We start from the raw sequence: 14,140 nt of genomic DNA, 5'->3' as shown, positions 1-14,140 counted from the left end.
TGTTTGCTGAATGAGTGTTTTAAGTCCTGGGGCGGACGCAGGTAGGGTGTTTGAGAGGGCGTCTCTTTGACCCCTGCCTCTGCCAGGTGTGCCCCTGAGAGCCTGAAGACACGCACCTTCTCCCATGCCAGCGACACCTGGATGTTCGGGGTGACACTGTGGGAAATGTTCACCTACGGCCAGGAGCCCTGGATCGGCCTCAACGGCAGTCAGGTGGAGGGCTGGGAGATGGGCCCCATAGGGCTTGGGGGGGGGGTGCATTCCCTTCCCTGCTTGCAGCCTGGCCCCGCTGGAACTGCCTCTCACTGATGGACTCCTTCCTCCCACGCCCCGTATCTCCTCCCACGCCCCGCGCCGCCTCCCACGCCCCGCGCCGCCTCCCACGCCCCGTCTCTCCTCCCACGCCCCGTCTCTCCTCCCACGCCCCGTCTCTCCTCCCACGCCCCGCGCCTCCTCCCACGCCCCGCGCCTCCTCCCACGCCCCGCGCCTCCTCCCACGCCCCGTCTCGCCTCCCACGCCCCGTCTCGCCTCCCACGCCCCGTCTCGCCTCCCACGCCCCGTCTCGCCTCCCACGCCCCGCGCCTCCTCCCACGCCTCGTATCTCCTCCCACGCCCCGTCTCCTCCCACGCCCCGTCTCCTCCCACGCCCCGTCTCTCCTTCCACGCCCCGTCTCTCCTCCCACGCCCCGTCTCTCCTCCCACGCCCCGTCTCTCCTCCCACACCCCGTATCTGTATGGCCTCAGGGAGAGCCCAGCAAAGAGACGCGGGGGGAAAAGCTGGGGCCTGCCTTCCTTCTCTAGCCCTTGCCACATCCACTTGTTCTGAGACCCCAGACCTGGGAAGAAGGGACTGGGGTTCTGGAGAGGGCCCCTCCCAGGCAGGCAGATGCCTTCTTTGGAGGCTGGGCCCGGCAGCAGCCGCTGCAGCTGTGGACGGGCCAGAGGGAAGGCGGGAAGTGAAGGGCTGGGTGCTCTGTTTGTCCTCAAACTCTGCACCTCCTCACCTTCAGATCCTGCATAAGATCGACAAAGAGGGGGAGCGGCTGCCTCGGCCCGAGGACTGTCCCCAGGACATCTACAATGTCATGGTCCAGTGCTGGGCTCACAAGCCAGAGGACAGACCCACGTTTGTGGCCCTGCGGGACTTCCTGCTGGAGGTGAGGGACAGGTCAGCCCAGGAGAGCTGGGGTGTCCAAGCCGAGGGGCTACCCAGGCGTCAGTCCCAGAGTTGGCAATGACCTTCCTCTTCCCCCAGGCCCAGCCCACGGACATGCGGGCCCTTCAGGACTTTGAGGAAGCGGACAAGCTGCACATCCAGATGAATGATGTCATCACCGTTATCGAGGGAAGGTAGGGAGTGCGGGGCTGGGCCCCGCCCTGGGATCGCTTGAAGGGCACGGGTCGGAGGGGCCTGTGGACAGATCTCTTTGGCCTCCAGGATTCCCTTGGCCATACACAGGCTGGCGATTGGGCCTGAACCCTGCAGTGTGAGGGGAGGACAGGCCTGCCTCCGTCTTCCTAGTACCTGTCCCTGCCCAGCTTTCCTCCACCACCCTTTCCCACTGGGCTGCAGCCCTAGCTGTGTGATTGGGCCCAGCTCCCTTTATGGAGGGGTAGGGAGTGGCCTGGCCTGGCCTCGGTGGCAGCAGAGCTCTGGACTCCCGTGCTTCCTCCTCTGCTCCTCCCCGCTTCTCTCCCTGCTTCTTCCTGCACAGGGACTCAGCCATCCACCTGGGTGCTTTTCAGTAGCTGAAGCAGCCCAGCCTGCCCTCTTGCAGCTTTCCATCCTTCCTGCTGAGCCCACCACCATCTCCCAGGCCTGCCTCCAGCCTCTGGTCCTCTCTTCCCATCTCCCCTTGAGGGGACCCCCTCTATACCTAATCCTCCTCCCACAGCCTCTCCAGAGTCCCTGTCTTCCACCTGAGCCCCCGCAATTCTAGCGCCTGCCCTGAGGCCTCACCCATTGCTGGCCTTGCCTTCTGCTGGCTGATCCCCAGGGTGTCTGAGCAACTGGCTGAGGCAGGGCAGGTTTCAGGTGCCTTTGAGGCAGGGGGCAGTATTGAGGACCAAGAAGAAGAGTGAAGTAGAGGAAATCCCCTGTGCTCCCACCTCCTGTGACTCAGGCCAGGCAAGGATGGGGCTGGGGCTGCTTCCCAGGGAGCCTCTTCCACCTGCACTGCAGCTTTTGGGGTCTGCAGCCTTCGGTGCAATCCTGTGCCTCTTGGGGGTGGGTGGAGGAGAATTGGGGGGGCCTGTGTGGAGTGTGACCTGCGCCGCTGTGGCCCCAACACCCCGAGCCTTCCCAGGCCTGGCTCCCTCACCCTTGGGCCCAGGGTCTGGGAATAGGAATGACATACTGAGACTGCAGGGCCTGAGGTTAGGGGTGTTATGCTGGGGAAGAAAGCAGAAGGTTCTAGAAAGAGAGGCCTGGGGACAGGAGGCACACAGTCTGCAGGTTTGGAGCTAAGGGGCCAGGGATGGGATTGCAAGCGTGGCGCTCCAGGAAGCGTTCTGGAAATAGGAAGATTAAGGGTGGGGGGTCCCCTGGAGGTACCTGGCAGGGCTTCCAGCCCGAAGTCCAGCCACACGACCGTGTCTGCCTCCACGAGCTGGAGGGCCATGGGCCTGGCCCCTCTTGTACTGCTGCAGGAGCCTCAGATGTTTACTACCTGCTTCCCTTGCTCTCAGCAGGAGCCTGTGTGCCTGCCAGTGTCCCCAGGGGTGACTCAGAGTGGCCTGTGTTTGGGGCGTGTGTCTCTGGAGCTGGTGCTTTAGGTCACCGCCTGGGCAAGGCGGGCAGTGGGAGGGGCCGGGAGCGGTTGCTATTGGGAGGGTTGTGGGTGTGCCCTGCCCCACCCTTCCGTCGAAGGCTCCCGTTGGCCCCAGCCACTGGTTCCCTGTGGCTGCTGCTGGTGGGGCTCTGGGGTCTCCTTTCCCCCGGCCACCAGCCCTGGCTTGGACCACAGCACCTGCCCTCCGTGCCTGGAGCTGCTCAGGAGGTAGGACGTGAGGGGCAGGAGGCCACGACAGCCGGTGAGGCTTGGGAGCGGGCCTCGTGTCGGTGGTGGCAGAGCTTGACTCTGCCCCCTTGTTTTCTCAGTCCCTGAATATCTCCATGTTTGTTTGGCTCCTCCGTCTCCATGTCTTCAGGCAGATGGCTCTGTGTGTGTCTTTGGGCCTGGGTGTGCATCTGTGGGTCTCTGTGTTTGGAGCTCCCTCCTAGCCTGGCCTTCTCTTTGCCGTGGCTTCCCGCTTGCTAAGCTGTGTCCAGTATTTGTTTCCTGGTGCGGAGTCTGGGAGGGCCACCTGCCCCAGCTCTGACTGAGTCTAGGCTCAGTCCTTTTCAGGGTACCAGGCCGTGGGCAGAGGGGAGACACCTAGATATTTCGTGCTCTGTCTAGATTTGGAGACACAAATGATGACTGGTCTTTCCCGGGGGCTTGTTTGGAGGAAGGGGTGGCTGGCAGCACTTTTGTTCCGCGTACACAGCAGGTGTTGGAATCCATTGCGGGTCCTTGGCCTGGTCTGGCCCTGGAGCCTCGGCTTCCTGTGGTGGGTGGGAGCCAGGCATCCGGGTTATCCGTCCAGGCCTGGGTGCCTGGGACCCCCAGAGAGAACAGTGGGCGGGCATTTTGAACAGAGAATGTCCAGCATTGGTTGAGCCACTTCTGGACTACCTTCGGCCTGGACGGGAACATGGTGCTGAGATTTCCAGAGCTGGGGCAGCCTGAGGCAGTTCTCAGCACCGGCCTCTGTTTTCTGTCTTGTCTACCCCAGGGATGTTGACCAGAGGCCCGGGGGCAGCAGGAGGTAGAAGGTTCACACGGGGGGTTTTGGGCCCTTTGCCTGCCTCCCCAGGAAGTCCTCATCCACCCCTGCTTCAGTCACGGCCGAGTGGCAGCCCTGGCCCTCCCATGGCCACGGGGACTCCGGCCTGTTCGTGGCAGGAGAGAGGGGGCAGACAGGGCGGGCCTGGAGGGAAGGGCTGGCCTCAGTCCCCTCTGGGCTGCTGGTGCCTCGGCCACACTGAGCCTCACACGGGTGCGTGTGGGCTGTGAGAAGTGACACGGTCCTCTTGGAAGTCCCTCTGGAGCCTCGGGATGAAGCTGCCTCGGAGTGCTTGGGCGCCATCCCGAGGGGGAGTTTCTTGCCACTCATCCTCCGTACTCTTACTCTCCTTCCTCCAGGAGCAAGCATGTTTTCTCGAGTGGTGTCAGGACTCCCAGCAGCCATGGGGGCTCTTGCCTCGGCCATACCTGCACTAAGAGAGGTGGGCTTGGTGTCGCCTTTCCCTCTCAGAAGTGGGTCCCAAAGGAGGCTTCCGTGCCAGGAGCTGGGCAGTGTTGGCAGAAGGGAAAGGCCAGACGGAGTGACCTGCCTTGGGCACGAGTCACGCTGCTCTGAGCAAGGTCTCTGCCTCAGCTGCATCCTCACCTGGTAACTGAGCGCCTCTGAAGAGGCGTGGAGAGCAGAGTCCAGCGTCCGGCCCGCGGCGGCCACCAGGGAGCCCGCAGGTGTAGCGGGAGAGCCGCAGCCTGGCCCGTGCCAGGGGTTCCTCCTCTACGGGCTGCCGCGGGAGGCTGTGTGTGTGCCGGGGAGCCGTGGCTCTGCTCCTTCGAGTGGCCCTGCTATTTTTCGGATGGGACTCGTCCCTTCTCGGGGTATTGTTCTCTCTCCTTCCTTCGCGCCCTGCAGGCAGGGTGGGAATCGCAGGGTGGCTGTGTGTGGTGGGGCCGGGCCAGTGGCCCCCTGTATGAGGAGGCTGGGCAGGGGGAGCACAGCCCCGTCTCCCCGCACCTCCCGCCTCCCCGCACCTCCTGCCTCTCTGCACCCCCCGTCTTTCCCCACCCCCACCTCCCCGCACCCCCACCTCCCTGCACCTCCCACCTCCCCGAGGACCGTGGTACTCTGGGGTTTGACTTTGGTCTCTGGGATGGGCTGTTCCGGAGTCACCCGGCTCCAGCCAGGCCTTGTCACCTCACAAGGCTGTGGGTCTGGGTGCCCAGGCGTCGCCGCCTCCTCCATCCTCTCTCCCCGACCTGGCTGCGTTTCAGAGGAGCCCTTCTTGACGCTTTGGCCCTGGGACAGGAGAAGCGGCGGTTGGTGGGGAGGGCGTGCAATGTGGTGCCACACGTGTCCACCCTAGCAGCTTGGGGCTGTCACTGCCCCCGCCTGCCCAGACTCTGCCCACGACATCACGTATGACAAGTCCAGCAGCAGACGCGGGAGCCTCACAGCCTGTGAGAGCCTTCGGGAGTCAGGAGTGTCTTGCGGAAGCCCTGTGCTTCCTGGCCTGCCTGCCCCCGCCCCCGCCCCTGCCCAGGCCCCGGGTTAGGCCGCATCAGCAGAGGTTTCGTGTCTGAGATCAGAGGGGGACTGGCAGGACTGTCTGGTCACTGTGGGAGTGCTGAGTTCCCTTCTGGACACAAGCAGAGCCCCTCCTGAGGAGATGGGGAGGCGCCCGCAGGCCTTCCGGGAGGTGGTGGAAAGCTCTGGAAGCAGGTGAAGTGGTGGAGAGAGGGACTGAGTTGCCCGAGTGCTTCTAGACTCCCACGGGTCTGCATGCGGGAGGCAGGTTGTAGTTGGAAGCCTGGCCCCCAGCCTAGTGTGAGACCCTCGGTGTCCCCTGGTACCCCCGCACCTCTCAGAACTCCTGGAACCCAGCCGAGGAGTGAAATCAAGTGGCCAGAAGAGGACTGGGGCCCCGGCCTTGCCACGGGACTGAGGGGTGAGGAGGAGGTGTGGGCGGGGCGCTGGCCCCACAGACCTGAAAGCTGGGATTGGGTCCCAGGTCTGCTGGGATCTTTTTGGTAACCGCAGACAGGTCATGTTGCCTGCTGCAGCAGCCTCTGGCGTGCCTCCTTATTAGCAAACCGTAGGGAAAGTGCCTGCTGCAGCAGCCTCCGGCGTGCCTCCTTATTTGCAAACCGTAGGGAAAGCGCCTGCTGCAGCAGCCTCCGGCGTGCCTCCTTATTGGCAAACCGTAGGGAAAGTGCCTGCTGCAGCAGCCTCCGGCGTGCCTCCTTATTGGCAAACCGTAGGGAAAGTGCCTGCTGCAGCAGCCTCCGGCGTGCCTCTTTATTGGCAAACCGTAGGGAAAGTGCCTGCTGCAGCAGTTTCCTATGTGCCTCTTTATTGGCAAACCGTAGGGAAAGTGCCTGCTGCAGCAGCCTCCGGCGTGCCTCCTTATTGGCAAACCGTAGGGAAAGTGCCTGCTGCAGCAGTTTCCTATGTGCCTCTTTATTAGCAAACCGTAGGGAAAGTGTCTGCTGCAGCAGCCTCCGGCGTGCCTCCTTATTAGCAAACCGTAGGGAAAGTGCCTGCTGCAGCAGCCTCCGGTGTGCCTCCTTATTGGCAAACCGTAGGGAAAGTGCCTGCTGCAGCAGCCTCCGGCGGGCCTCCTTATTGGCAAACCGTAGGGAAAGTGCCTGCTGCAGCAGCCTCCGGCGGGCCTCCTTATTGGCAAACCGTAGGGAAAGCGCCTGCTGCAGCAGCCTCCGGCGTGCCTCCTTATTAGCAAACCGTAGGGAAAGTGCCTGCTGCAGCAGCCTCCGGTGTGCCTCCTTATTGGCAAACCGTAGGGAAAGTGCCTGCTGCAGCAGCCTCCGGCGTGCCTCTTTATTGGCAAACCGTAGGGAAAGTGCCTGCTGCAGCAGTTTCCTATGTGCCTCTTTATTGGCAAACCGTAGGGAAAGTGCCTGCTGCAGCAGTTTCCTATGTGCCTCTTTATTGGCAAACCGTAGGGAAAGTGCCTGCTGCAGCAGCCTCCGGCGTGCCTCCTTATTGGCAAACCGTAGGGAAAGTGCCTGCTGCAGCAGTTTCCTATGTGCCTCTTTATTAGCAAACCGTAGGGAAAGTGTCTGCTGCAGCAGCCTCCGGCGTGCCTCCTTATTAGCAAACCGTAGGGAAAGTGCCTGCTGCAGCAGCCTCCGGTGTGCCTCCTTATTGGCAAACCGTAGGGAAAGTGCCTGCTGCAGCAGCCTCCGGCGGGCCTCCTTATTTGCAAACCGTAGGAAAAGTGCCTGCTGCAGCAGTTTCCTATGTGCCTCCCTATTTGCAAACCGTAGGGAAAGTGTCTGCTGCAGCAGCCTCCGGCGTGCCTCCTTATTAGCAAACTGTAAAGAAGTGCCTGCTGCAGCAGCCTCCGGCGTGCCTCCTTATTAGCAAACTGTAAGGAAGTGCCTGCTGCAGCAGCCTCCGGCGTGCCTCCTTATTAGCAAACTGTAAGGAAGTGCCTGCTGCAGCAGCCTCCGGCGTGCCTCCTTATTAGCAAACTGTAAGGAAGTGCCTGCTGCAGCAGCGTGCCTTCTTATTTGCAAACCTTAGGGAAAACTGCCTGACCTACCTAGAGTTGCGGGTAAGGCCGTGTGCAAACAGGCCTGTATGGGGTGTGGTGGGTCACGGGGGCTGTTGGGGAGGAGGGCCGGTGGCAGACAGCCTGGTCCTGAGGCCTGAGCTCCATCCCTGTTCTGCCACAGTGGCCAGGCTGTGAGGAAGGTCCCAATGCCGGGGCTGCCCCGCCATGCCTGGCATTCACTGTGCCATCTCTGTCGTGCAGGGCCGAGAACTACTGGTGGCGTGGCCAGAACACGCGGACGCTGTGTGTGGGGCCCTTCCCTCGCAACGTGGTGACCTCCGTGGCCGGCCTGTCGGCCCAGGACATCAGCCAGCCCCTGCAGAACAGCTTCATCCACACGGGGCATGGCGACAGTGACCCCCGCCACTGCTGGGGCTTCCCGGACAGGATTGACGAGTGAGTACCGGGTGGGGATCGATGCTGACCTGGCCCCGCTCGGGACTCCAGGGCCCTCAGCACGGCACTCATGGGCGGAACCTGCTCTTCACCCTTTCGCCCGGGCTTCAGCCCCCAACCTGCCACTCTCCCCTCGGGGAAGCTGTGGAACCCTAGGAAGCCCAGCCTGGTGGGGGTTCTCCAGGGGAGTGTTCTCCAGGGGAGGGGAGGGTTCTCCAGGCGAATGCTGTCCCTGCCATTTTCAAGTTTCGGGGGGCCAATCTCCTAACTCTGAGACTGACTTCATCTGTGAAACGGGTCCACCCCCCCGGTGAGGGGAAGGCTGTAAATGCACTCTGAATTAGAACTCGCTGCTCAGATGCAGGAGTCCTGAGAGAAGCTGTCCCAGTCATCGTAGATGAAAGTAGGGTCAGGAGCTTCTGAGGATGGACTCCTGTTTGGTGGAAAAGTCCCCGGGTCACAGCTGTAACCCCTCTTGGTACTCGGGCCTTAGGAAAATGGACTTGGGAGGAACCCGGTGGGAGCTGCTGAGGAGGAAAGCTTCTCCCGTGACCCCCTGTGGCCCCGTGTGACCCCGTGTGACCCCCCTGTGACCCCTGCACGTGAGCAGTGGTTTTCCTTCTCCTGCTGGTGGTGCCAGAGTCCTGGAGACGTGAACCTGCTGGCTGGGGCCCTGGGGATGTGTGCAGGTCCACGTGGGAGGGAGCCTGCTTCCCAGAACCAGAGCAGGACTGGGGACTTGGGGACGCAGAGGGAACGTCAGGTGGCAGCTCCGCCTCCCCACCGCACAGTGCTCTACGGAGCTCACTCCATATCTGGGAGGGGCCCTGTCTCCTGTGTAAGAGGATAAGGCCACCAAGGGGCATCTGGGAAGGACACGCAGAATCAGTCACTTCCCGGATGCCACACCCCCCGGAAGCTTCTTGCGCCAGGCCTCCAAGCCTCTCTGCTGGCCAGAGGGGGATTCCAGGCCCCTGGCCTCTGCAGCCCTTCTCCTGCTGACTTCTGATACTCTGGTCTGCCCTGAGAGGCGTGGAAAGCAGAGGCCTTCACCCACCGGCCCCCACACACCAGAAGCCCAAGCTCACAGGGCTCAGCCCATGTGTTTTGCCTAAGAAGAACCCGGCAAGGGCCTGAGAGTTGGGGTGAAAGATTGCAGACACCTCCAGGAGAGGCTGGTGCCCTCTGCCCCACTCCTGGCTGTCGTGGCCAGTCCAGCCCCATTCCTTCGGGCTTTAATCAGCCCCAGTGACTAAGTCGCAGATAACTGACAGTTGGTGCAGGGATGGAGGGTGGATCCGGAGCAGGACAGGTGGCCCAGCCTCTCCCGTACCTCCTGGCCATGTGGTAGAAGGGTGCCTCCTGCCCACCTGGCCGGGCACCGTAGCTGAGATGGCCCGTGTCTGCCCTCTGGCGGCTGCCTGGTGTGGGCTGGGGCCCTGGGGGGTTGTGGAGGACCACCTCTGCCCTCGTAGGGTGTAGTTGGAGCCCCTGAGGTTCTAGGCTTTCCATCCTGGGGTCAGGTGTCCTTTCTCTGCTCTCTCTCCAGGACACTCCCCAGCTGAGATGTGCGGTCAGGTTCTGTCGACTGGGAGGCGGGAGGCCTACACCCAGTTTCCTCCAGGAGGAAGGGGTTCTGATGAGATTCTGCCACCCCTCCACACGCTTCCCCTGCCCTCTTGACCTGGCTCTGTCCCCCACAGACTGTATCTGGGAAACCCCCTGGACCCCCCCGACCTGCTGAGCGTGGAACTGAGCACCTCCCGGCCCCCCCAGCATCTAGGAGGGGTGAAAAGTAAGAGCTCCCCTCTGCTCCCTAGTGTCCCTAACTCATCGGCTGCTCAGGAAGGGGCACTGTCTTCACAGACCACCCTGAGCCTGCTGTTCTGGCTCTGGGGACAGTGGGGTCAGGGCAGCAGGCGGGACAGCTGTGTCCCTGGCTCCCGCTGGGCGTGGGGTGGAAGACAGGCAGCTGTATCCGCCGAGGTGGGCCTCCTCGAGCTGGGTCTGCAGCAAGCCCGTCTGCCCTGGAGTCCCTCCTCCCTCCTTCCACAGCCGAGCTCAGATTCTGGCTTTCCTCACTTCCCCCTAACCCTGCTCTCCTGTCCCAATCCAAAACCACCCCATGGCTCCGGCTCCACCTAGAGCCTCCTCCATCTCCCGGTCCTCTGCCTGTCATACCGGACCGCCGTGTTCCTCATCCTGCCGCCCACGGCCTCCCGTTTGCTGGGGGCTTGTACACTCACCCGCCCCCATTCACTTCTCTCCCTTCCTGTTTCTCTACACTCTGTCCTCTCGTCCGGCCGTCTCCCTCCTTTGTCCTCTGTCCTGCTCCGTCCCTCTCCCCCTGTCCGCATGGCCTTTCTTGCAGGGGAGCCTCCACCTCGCCCACCTCAGCCTGCCTTCTTCACTCAGAGTAAGTGGGGCTGCTTCCGATGCCTTGGCCCCCGCCCCCGCCCCCTCTCTCTCACTCCTCTCCTGGAAGGTACAGAGCCCGGGCGGCTGGGCCGGAGGGGAGGTGGGTGTGTGCTGTGAGCTTCCGCGGCTGCCCTGGCCTAGCGTGCCTGCCTCCCGAGCCTGCCCCCCGGAGCCTGGGCTTCTGGAGCACGAGTGTGGCCCTGGCTTCCGCCTCGGCCTCACTCCCTCCCAGACCTGCAGGCGCTCTCTGGGCTTCGTGGCCCTTGGTCAGGAGTGCTGTTCTCTCCAAGGATAGTTCCTATAGCCCCTGATGGCAGGAGGCGGCTCCGTGCCTGCACTAATGGTGTGCCGTGACGGGGGCGGGGATGAGGGCTTACTAACTCACCCGGGCACAGGAGCAGGGCTGCGGGGTCTTGTGCTGATGGAGGCAGCAGCCAGTGTTGCTTGCTCCAGCTTAGACGGAGGGAAGCGGGGCTCACCGGCCCGCACGGGGCTGCCGCGCAGAGCAGGTTCCGCCCTCCTGATGGAGTGGTCGGAGGTGCGCTGAGAACCTGGCCGCCGATGGCTGACCTCAGACCTCGGGGGGAGCTGGGAGTGGAGGGTTGCTGGGGGACACTCGGCTTTCTTTCCCATGTGCCACCTCCCCTCGTGCCCCGACCCTGCCTGACTGCCTTCCTGTTGGGGTCTCCCTTTCCATCACAGAACCAACCTATGACCCTGTGAGCGAAGACCAAGACCCCCTGTCCAGCGACTTCAAGAGGCTGGGCCTGCGGAAGCCAGGCCTGCCCCGAGGGCTGTGGCTGGCGAAGCCCTCGGCGCGCGTGCCGGGCACCAAGGCCGGCCGAGGCAGCGGGGCTGAGGTCACGCTCATCGACTTTGGTGAGGAGCCCGTGGTCCCGGCCCTACGGCCCTGTGCGCCCTCCCTGGCGCAGCTGGCCATGGACGCCTGCTCCCTGCTGGACGAGACCCCGCCTCAGAGCCCCACGCGGGCACTGCCCCGGCCCCTGCACCCCACGCCTGTGGTGGACTGGGACGCACGCCCGCTGCCTCCCCCGCCCGCTTATGACGATGTGGCCCAGGATGAGGATGACTTTGAGGTCTGCTCCATCAACAGCACCCCGGTGGGCGCGGGGGTCCCTGCCGGGCCCAGCCAGGGCCAGACCAACTACGCATTTGTGCCTGAGCAGGCGCGGCCGCCCCCTCCCCTAGAGGACAACCTGTTCCTCCCGCCCCAGGGTGGGGGCAAGCCGCCCAGCTCCGCACAGACGGCAGAGATCTTCCAGGCTCTACAGCAGGAGTGCATGAGGCAACTGCAGGTTCCAGCCGGCTCCCCGGCCCCCTCTCCCAGCCCGGGGGGTGACGACAAGCCCCAGGTGCCCCCTCGGGTACCCATCCCCCCTCGGCCGACGCGCCCACACGTCCAGCTGTCTCCAGCCTCCTCGGGCGAGGAGGAGACCGGTCGGTGGCCTGGACCTGCCTCCCCTCCCCGGGTGCCTCCACGGGAGCCCCTGACCCCTCAAGGCTCGAGGACACCCAGCCCCCTGGTACCATCTGGCAGCTCCCCGCTGCCATCCCGGCTCTCAAGCTCACCTGGGAAGACCATGCCCACCACCCAGAGCTTCGCCTCAGACCCCAAGTACGCCACCCCCCAGGTGATCCAGGCGCCTGGCCCGCGGGCCGGTCCCTGCATCCTGCCCATCGTCCGGGATGGCAAGAAGGTCAGCAGCACCCACTATTACTTGCTGCCCGAGCGACCGTCCTACCTGGAGCGCTACCAGCGCTTCCTGCGTGAGGCCCGGAGCCCCGAGGAGCCAGCCCCGCTGCCTGTGCCTCTGCTGCTGCCCCCCCCCAGCACCCCAGCCCCCGCCGCCCCCACGGCCACCGTGCGGCCGATGCCCCAGGCCGCCTTGGACCCCAAGGCCAACTTCTCCACCAACAACAGCAACCCAGGGGCCCGGCCACCAGCCCCGAGGGCCACTGCTCGGCCACCACAGAGGGGCTGCCCTGGCGATGGGCCAGAGGCGGGCCGACCAGCAGACAAGATCCAGATGGTGAGCACCCAGCCTGGCTGTGGGCGAGGCGGGGCAGGGCCCAAGGGGCCTGGAGCAGTGGGCCCTAGTGGTGCTGACGGGGGTGGGTGTGCCCAGCTGCAGGCCATGGTGCATGGGGTGACCACAGACGAGTGCCAGGCGGCCCTGCAGAGCCACGGCTGGAGCGTGCAGAGGGCTGCCCAGTATCTGAAGGTACCGCCACCTCCTGCTCACTCTGGCTTTCAGGGACCCTGAAGCCTGGGTCTGCTGCCCCCAGCCCCCCACCCCCTGGCTCCGACTCTTCTCTTCCCCACCCTAGTCGGTGCCCTGGGCCCTCGTGTCCATGGTGCCACCCTTACCCCCAGGTGGAGCAGCTCTTTGGGCTGGGTCTACGGCCCAGAGGGGAGTGCCACAAAGTGCTGGAAATGTTCGACTGGAACCTGGAGCAGGCCGGCTGCCACCTTCTGGGCTCCTGGGGCCCTGCCCACCACAAGTGAGTGAGCCCCACAGTCTGCCCCGCTCCATGCCCCAGGAGGGCTGTCCCAGAGCCTGCCACGCTAGGAGGAAGCCCAACACCTCTCACGCCGCTCCTGGCCAGGGCCACACAGCTCTCCAGCTGTGGGAGGGAGGTGCGCACAGGGCCCAGCAAATCGTTTCTCCTCAATGTGTTTATTTGGACATTTTAGCCACTTAGTTTTCAAATGAGTACAAGAGGGACTTGGAGCCTCTCTGGTTGAAGGAGGCTTGCTTCCCTAGCACCTGCAGCGACCCTGAGCGGCTCCAGGAATGGCACTTTTTAGGACCCCATGATTTGCACACTTCTTTCTCACCTCTGTGTTTCCATATTTCTGTTTAAAGTAACATTTAAAATTTCAGTGTTGGCCGGGCACCGTGGCTCATGCCTGTAATCCCCAGCACTGTGGGAGGCCAAGGAGGGAGGATCACCTGAGGTCAGGAGTTCGAGACCAGCCTGGCCAACATGGCGAGACCACGTCTCTACTAAAAATACAAAAATTAACCGGGTGTGGTGGCGCATGCCTGTAGTCCCAGCTACTCGGGAGGCTGAGGCAGGAGAATTGCTTGAACCTGGGAGGCGGAGGTTGCTGTGAGCTGAGATTGCACCACTGCACTCCAGCCTGGGTGACAGAGCGAGACTCTGTCTCCAAAAAAAAAAAAAAAAATTTCTGTAAAAAGAAAATATATTGTCTTTCCTGTAAAAGGTTTATATTATAGTGTAACAAAATATATAGACATTTAAAACATATACATATATAAACATACTTTATATATTATGTAAATATGTGTATGAGAGTGCTGTCAAGTCAAAAAGAAGTGAACTGAGGTCAGACGGGAGGAGCCAGCATCCTGGCGGGAGGCGGAGCTGACACGGGCCAGGCCCTGGATACGGCAGCTCAGTTGGGACCTGCTGCCCTTGTCCCAGCAGCGTGGCCCTGTGCACGGCGCTGAGTTTCTCCACATGTAAAGCGTGTAGATAATAGTGCCCACCCCGTGGAAGGGACTGGCGCGATGGATGGGGGACATGTCTGTCATATCGCACACCGAACACCTGGCGCCAGGATGCAGGCACTCCGTGTCACCTGTCTGTCCCATACTGTCTCGGGTGGTTCTTACTGATTTGCACCTGGGACGCAGGCACTCGGTGTCACTTGTCTGTCACTGTCTCGGGTGGTTCTTACTGATTTGCACCTGGGACGCAGGCACTCAGTGTCACCTGTCTGTCCCATTCTGTCTCGGGTGGTTCTTAGTGATTTGCACCTGGGACGCAGGCACCTGGTGTCACCTGTCTGTCACTGTCTCGGGTGGTTCTTACTGATTTGGACCCACATGGGCTTGGGCTCTAGCCTACCTGTCTTCTTCGGATTCTCTAATACACAGGAGTGCTCTTCTGTTAGTTTACTCAGTTTATTAAAGTACAGA

At 62.8% G+C, this 14,140-nt stretch overlaps 1 protein-coding gene across 21 annotated transcripts in view; it reads left to right on the top strand.

Moving 5' to 3' along the window:
• The window catches only part of TNK2 (tyrosine kinase non receptor 2), a 44,441-nt gene that overhangs the window by 29,369 nt on the left and 932 nt on the right, over positions 1–14,140 (top strand). For 7 of the 21 annotated variants that reach the window (XM_054551029.2, XM_054551026.2, XM_054551025.2 and 4 more), the window contains 9 exons: positions 87–213; positions 1,012–1,158; positions 1,257–1,351; positions 7,560–7,754; positions 9,458–9,549; positions 10,126–10,170; positions 10,875–12,223; positions 12,320–12,415; positions 12,568–12,695. In XM_054551029.2, coding sequence (XP_054407004.2) covers positions 87–213; positions 1,012–1,158; positions 1,257–1,351; positions 7,560–7,754; positions 9,458–9,549; positions 10,126–10,170; positions 10,875–12,223; positions 12,320–12,415; positions 12,568–12,695 — 2,274 coding nt within the window. Of the gene's footprint in view, positions 1–86; positions 214–1,011; positions 1,159–1,256; positions 1,352–7,559; positions 7,755–9,457; positions 9,550–10,125; positions 10,171–10,874; positions 12,224–12,319; positions 12,416–12,567; positions 12,700–14,140 lie in introns of those variants that run through there. The other 14 variants (XM_063722620.1, XM_063722618.1, XM_063722619.1 and 11 more) reach the window with 6 other exon arrangements.

The sequence above is a fragment of the Pongo abelii genome, chromosome 2, assembly GCF_028885655.2.
Source record: "Pongo abelii isolate AG06213 chromosome 2, NHGRI_mPonAbe1-v2.0_pri, whole genome shotgun sequence".
Lineage (NCBI taxonomy): Eukaryota > Metazoa > Chordata > Mammalia > Primates > Hominidae > Pongo > Pongo abelii.
This window is presented reverse-complemented; position numbering and strand designations above follow the sequence as displayed.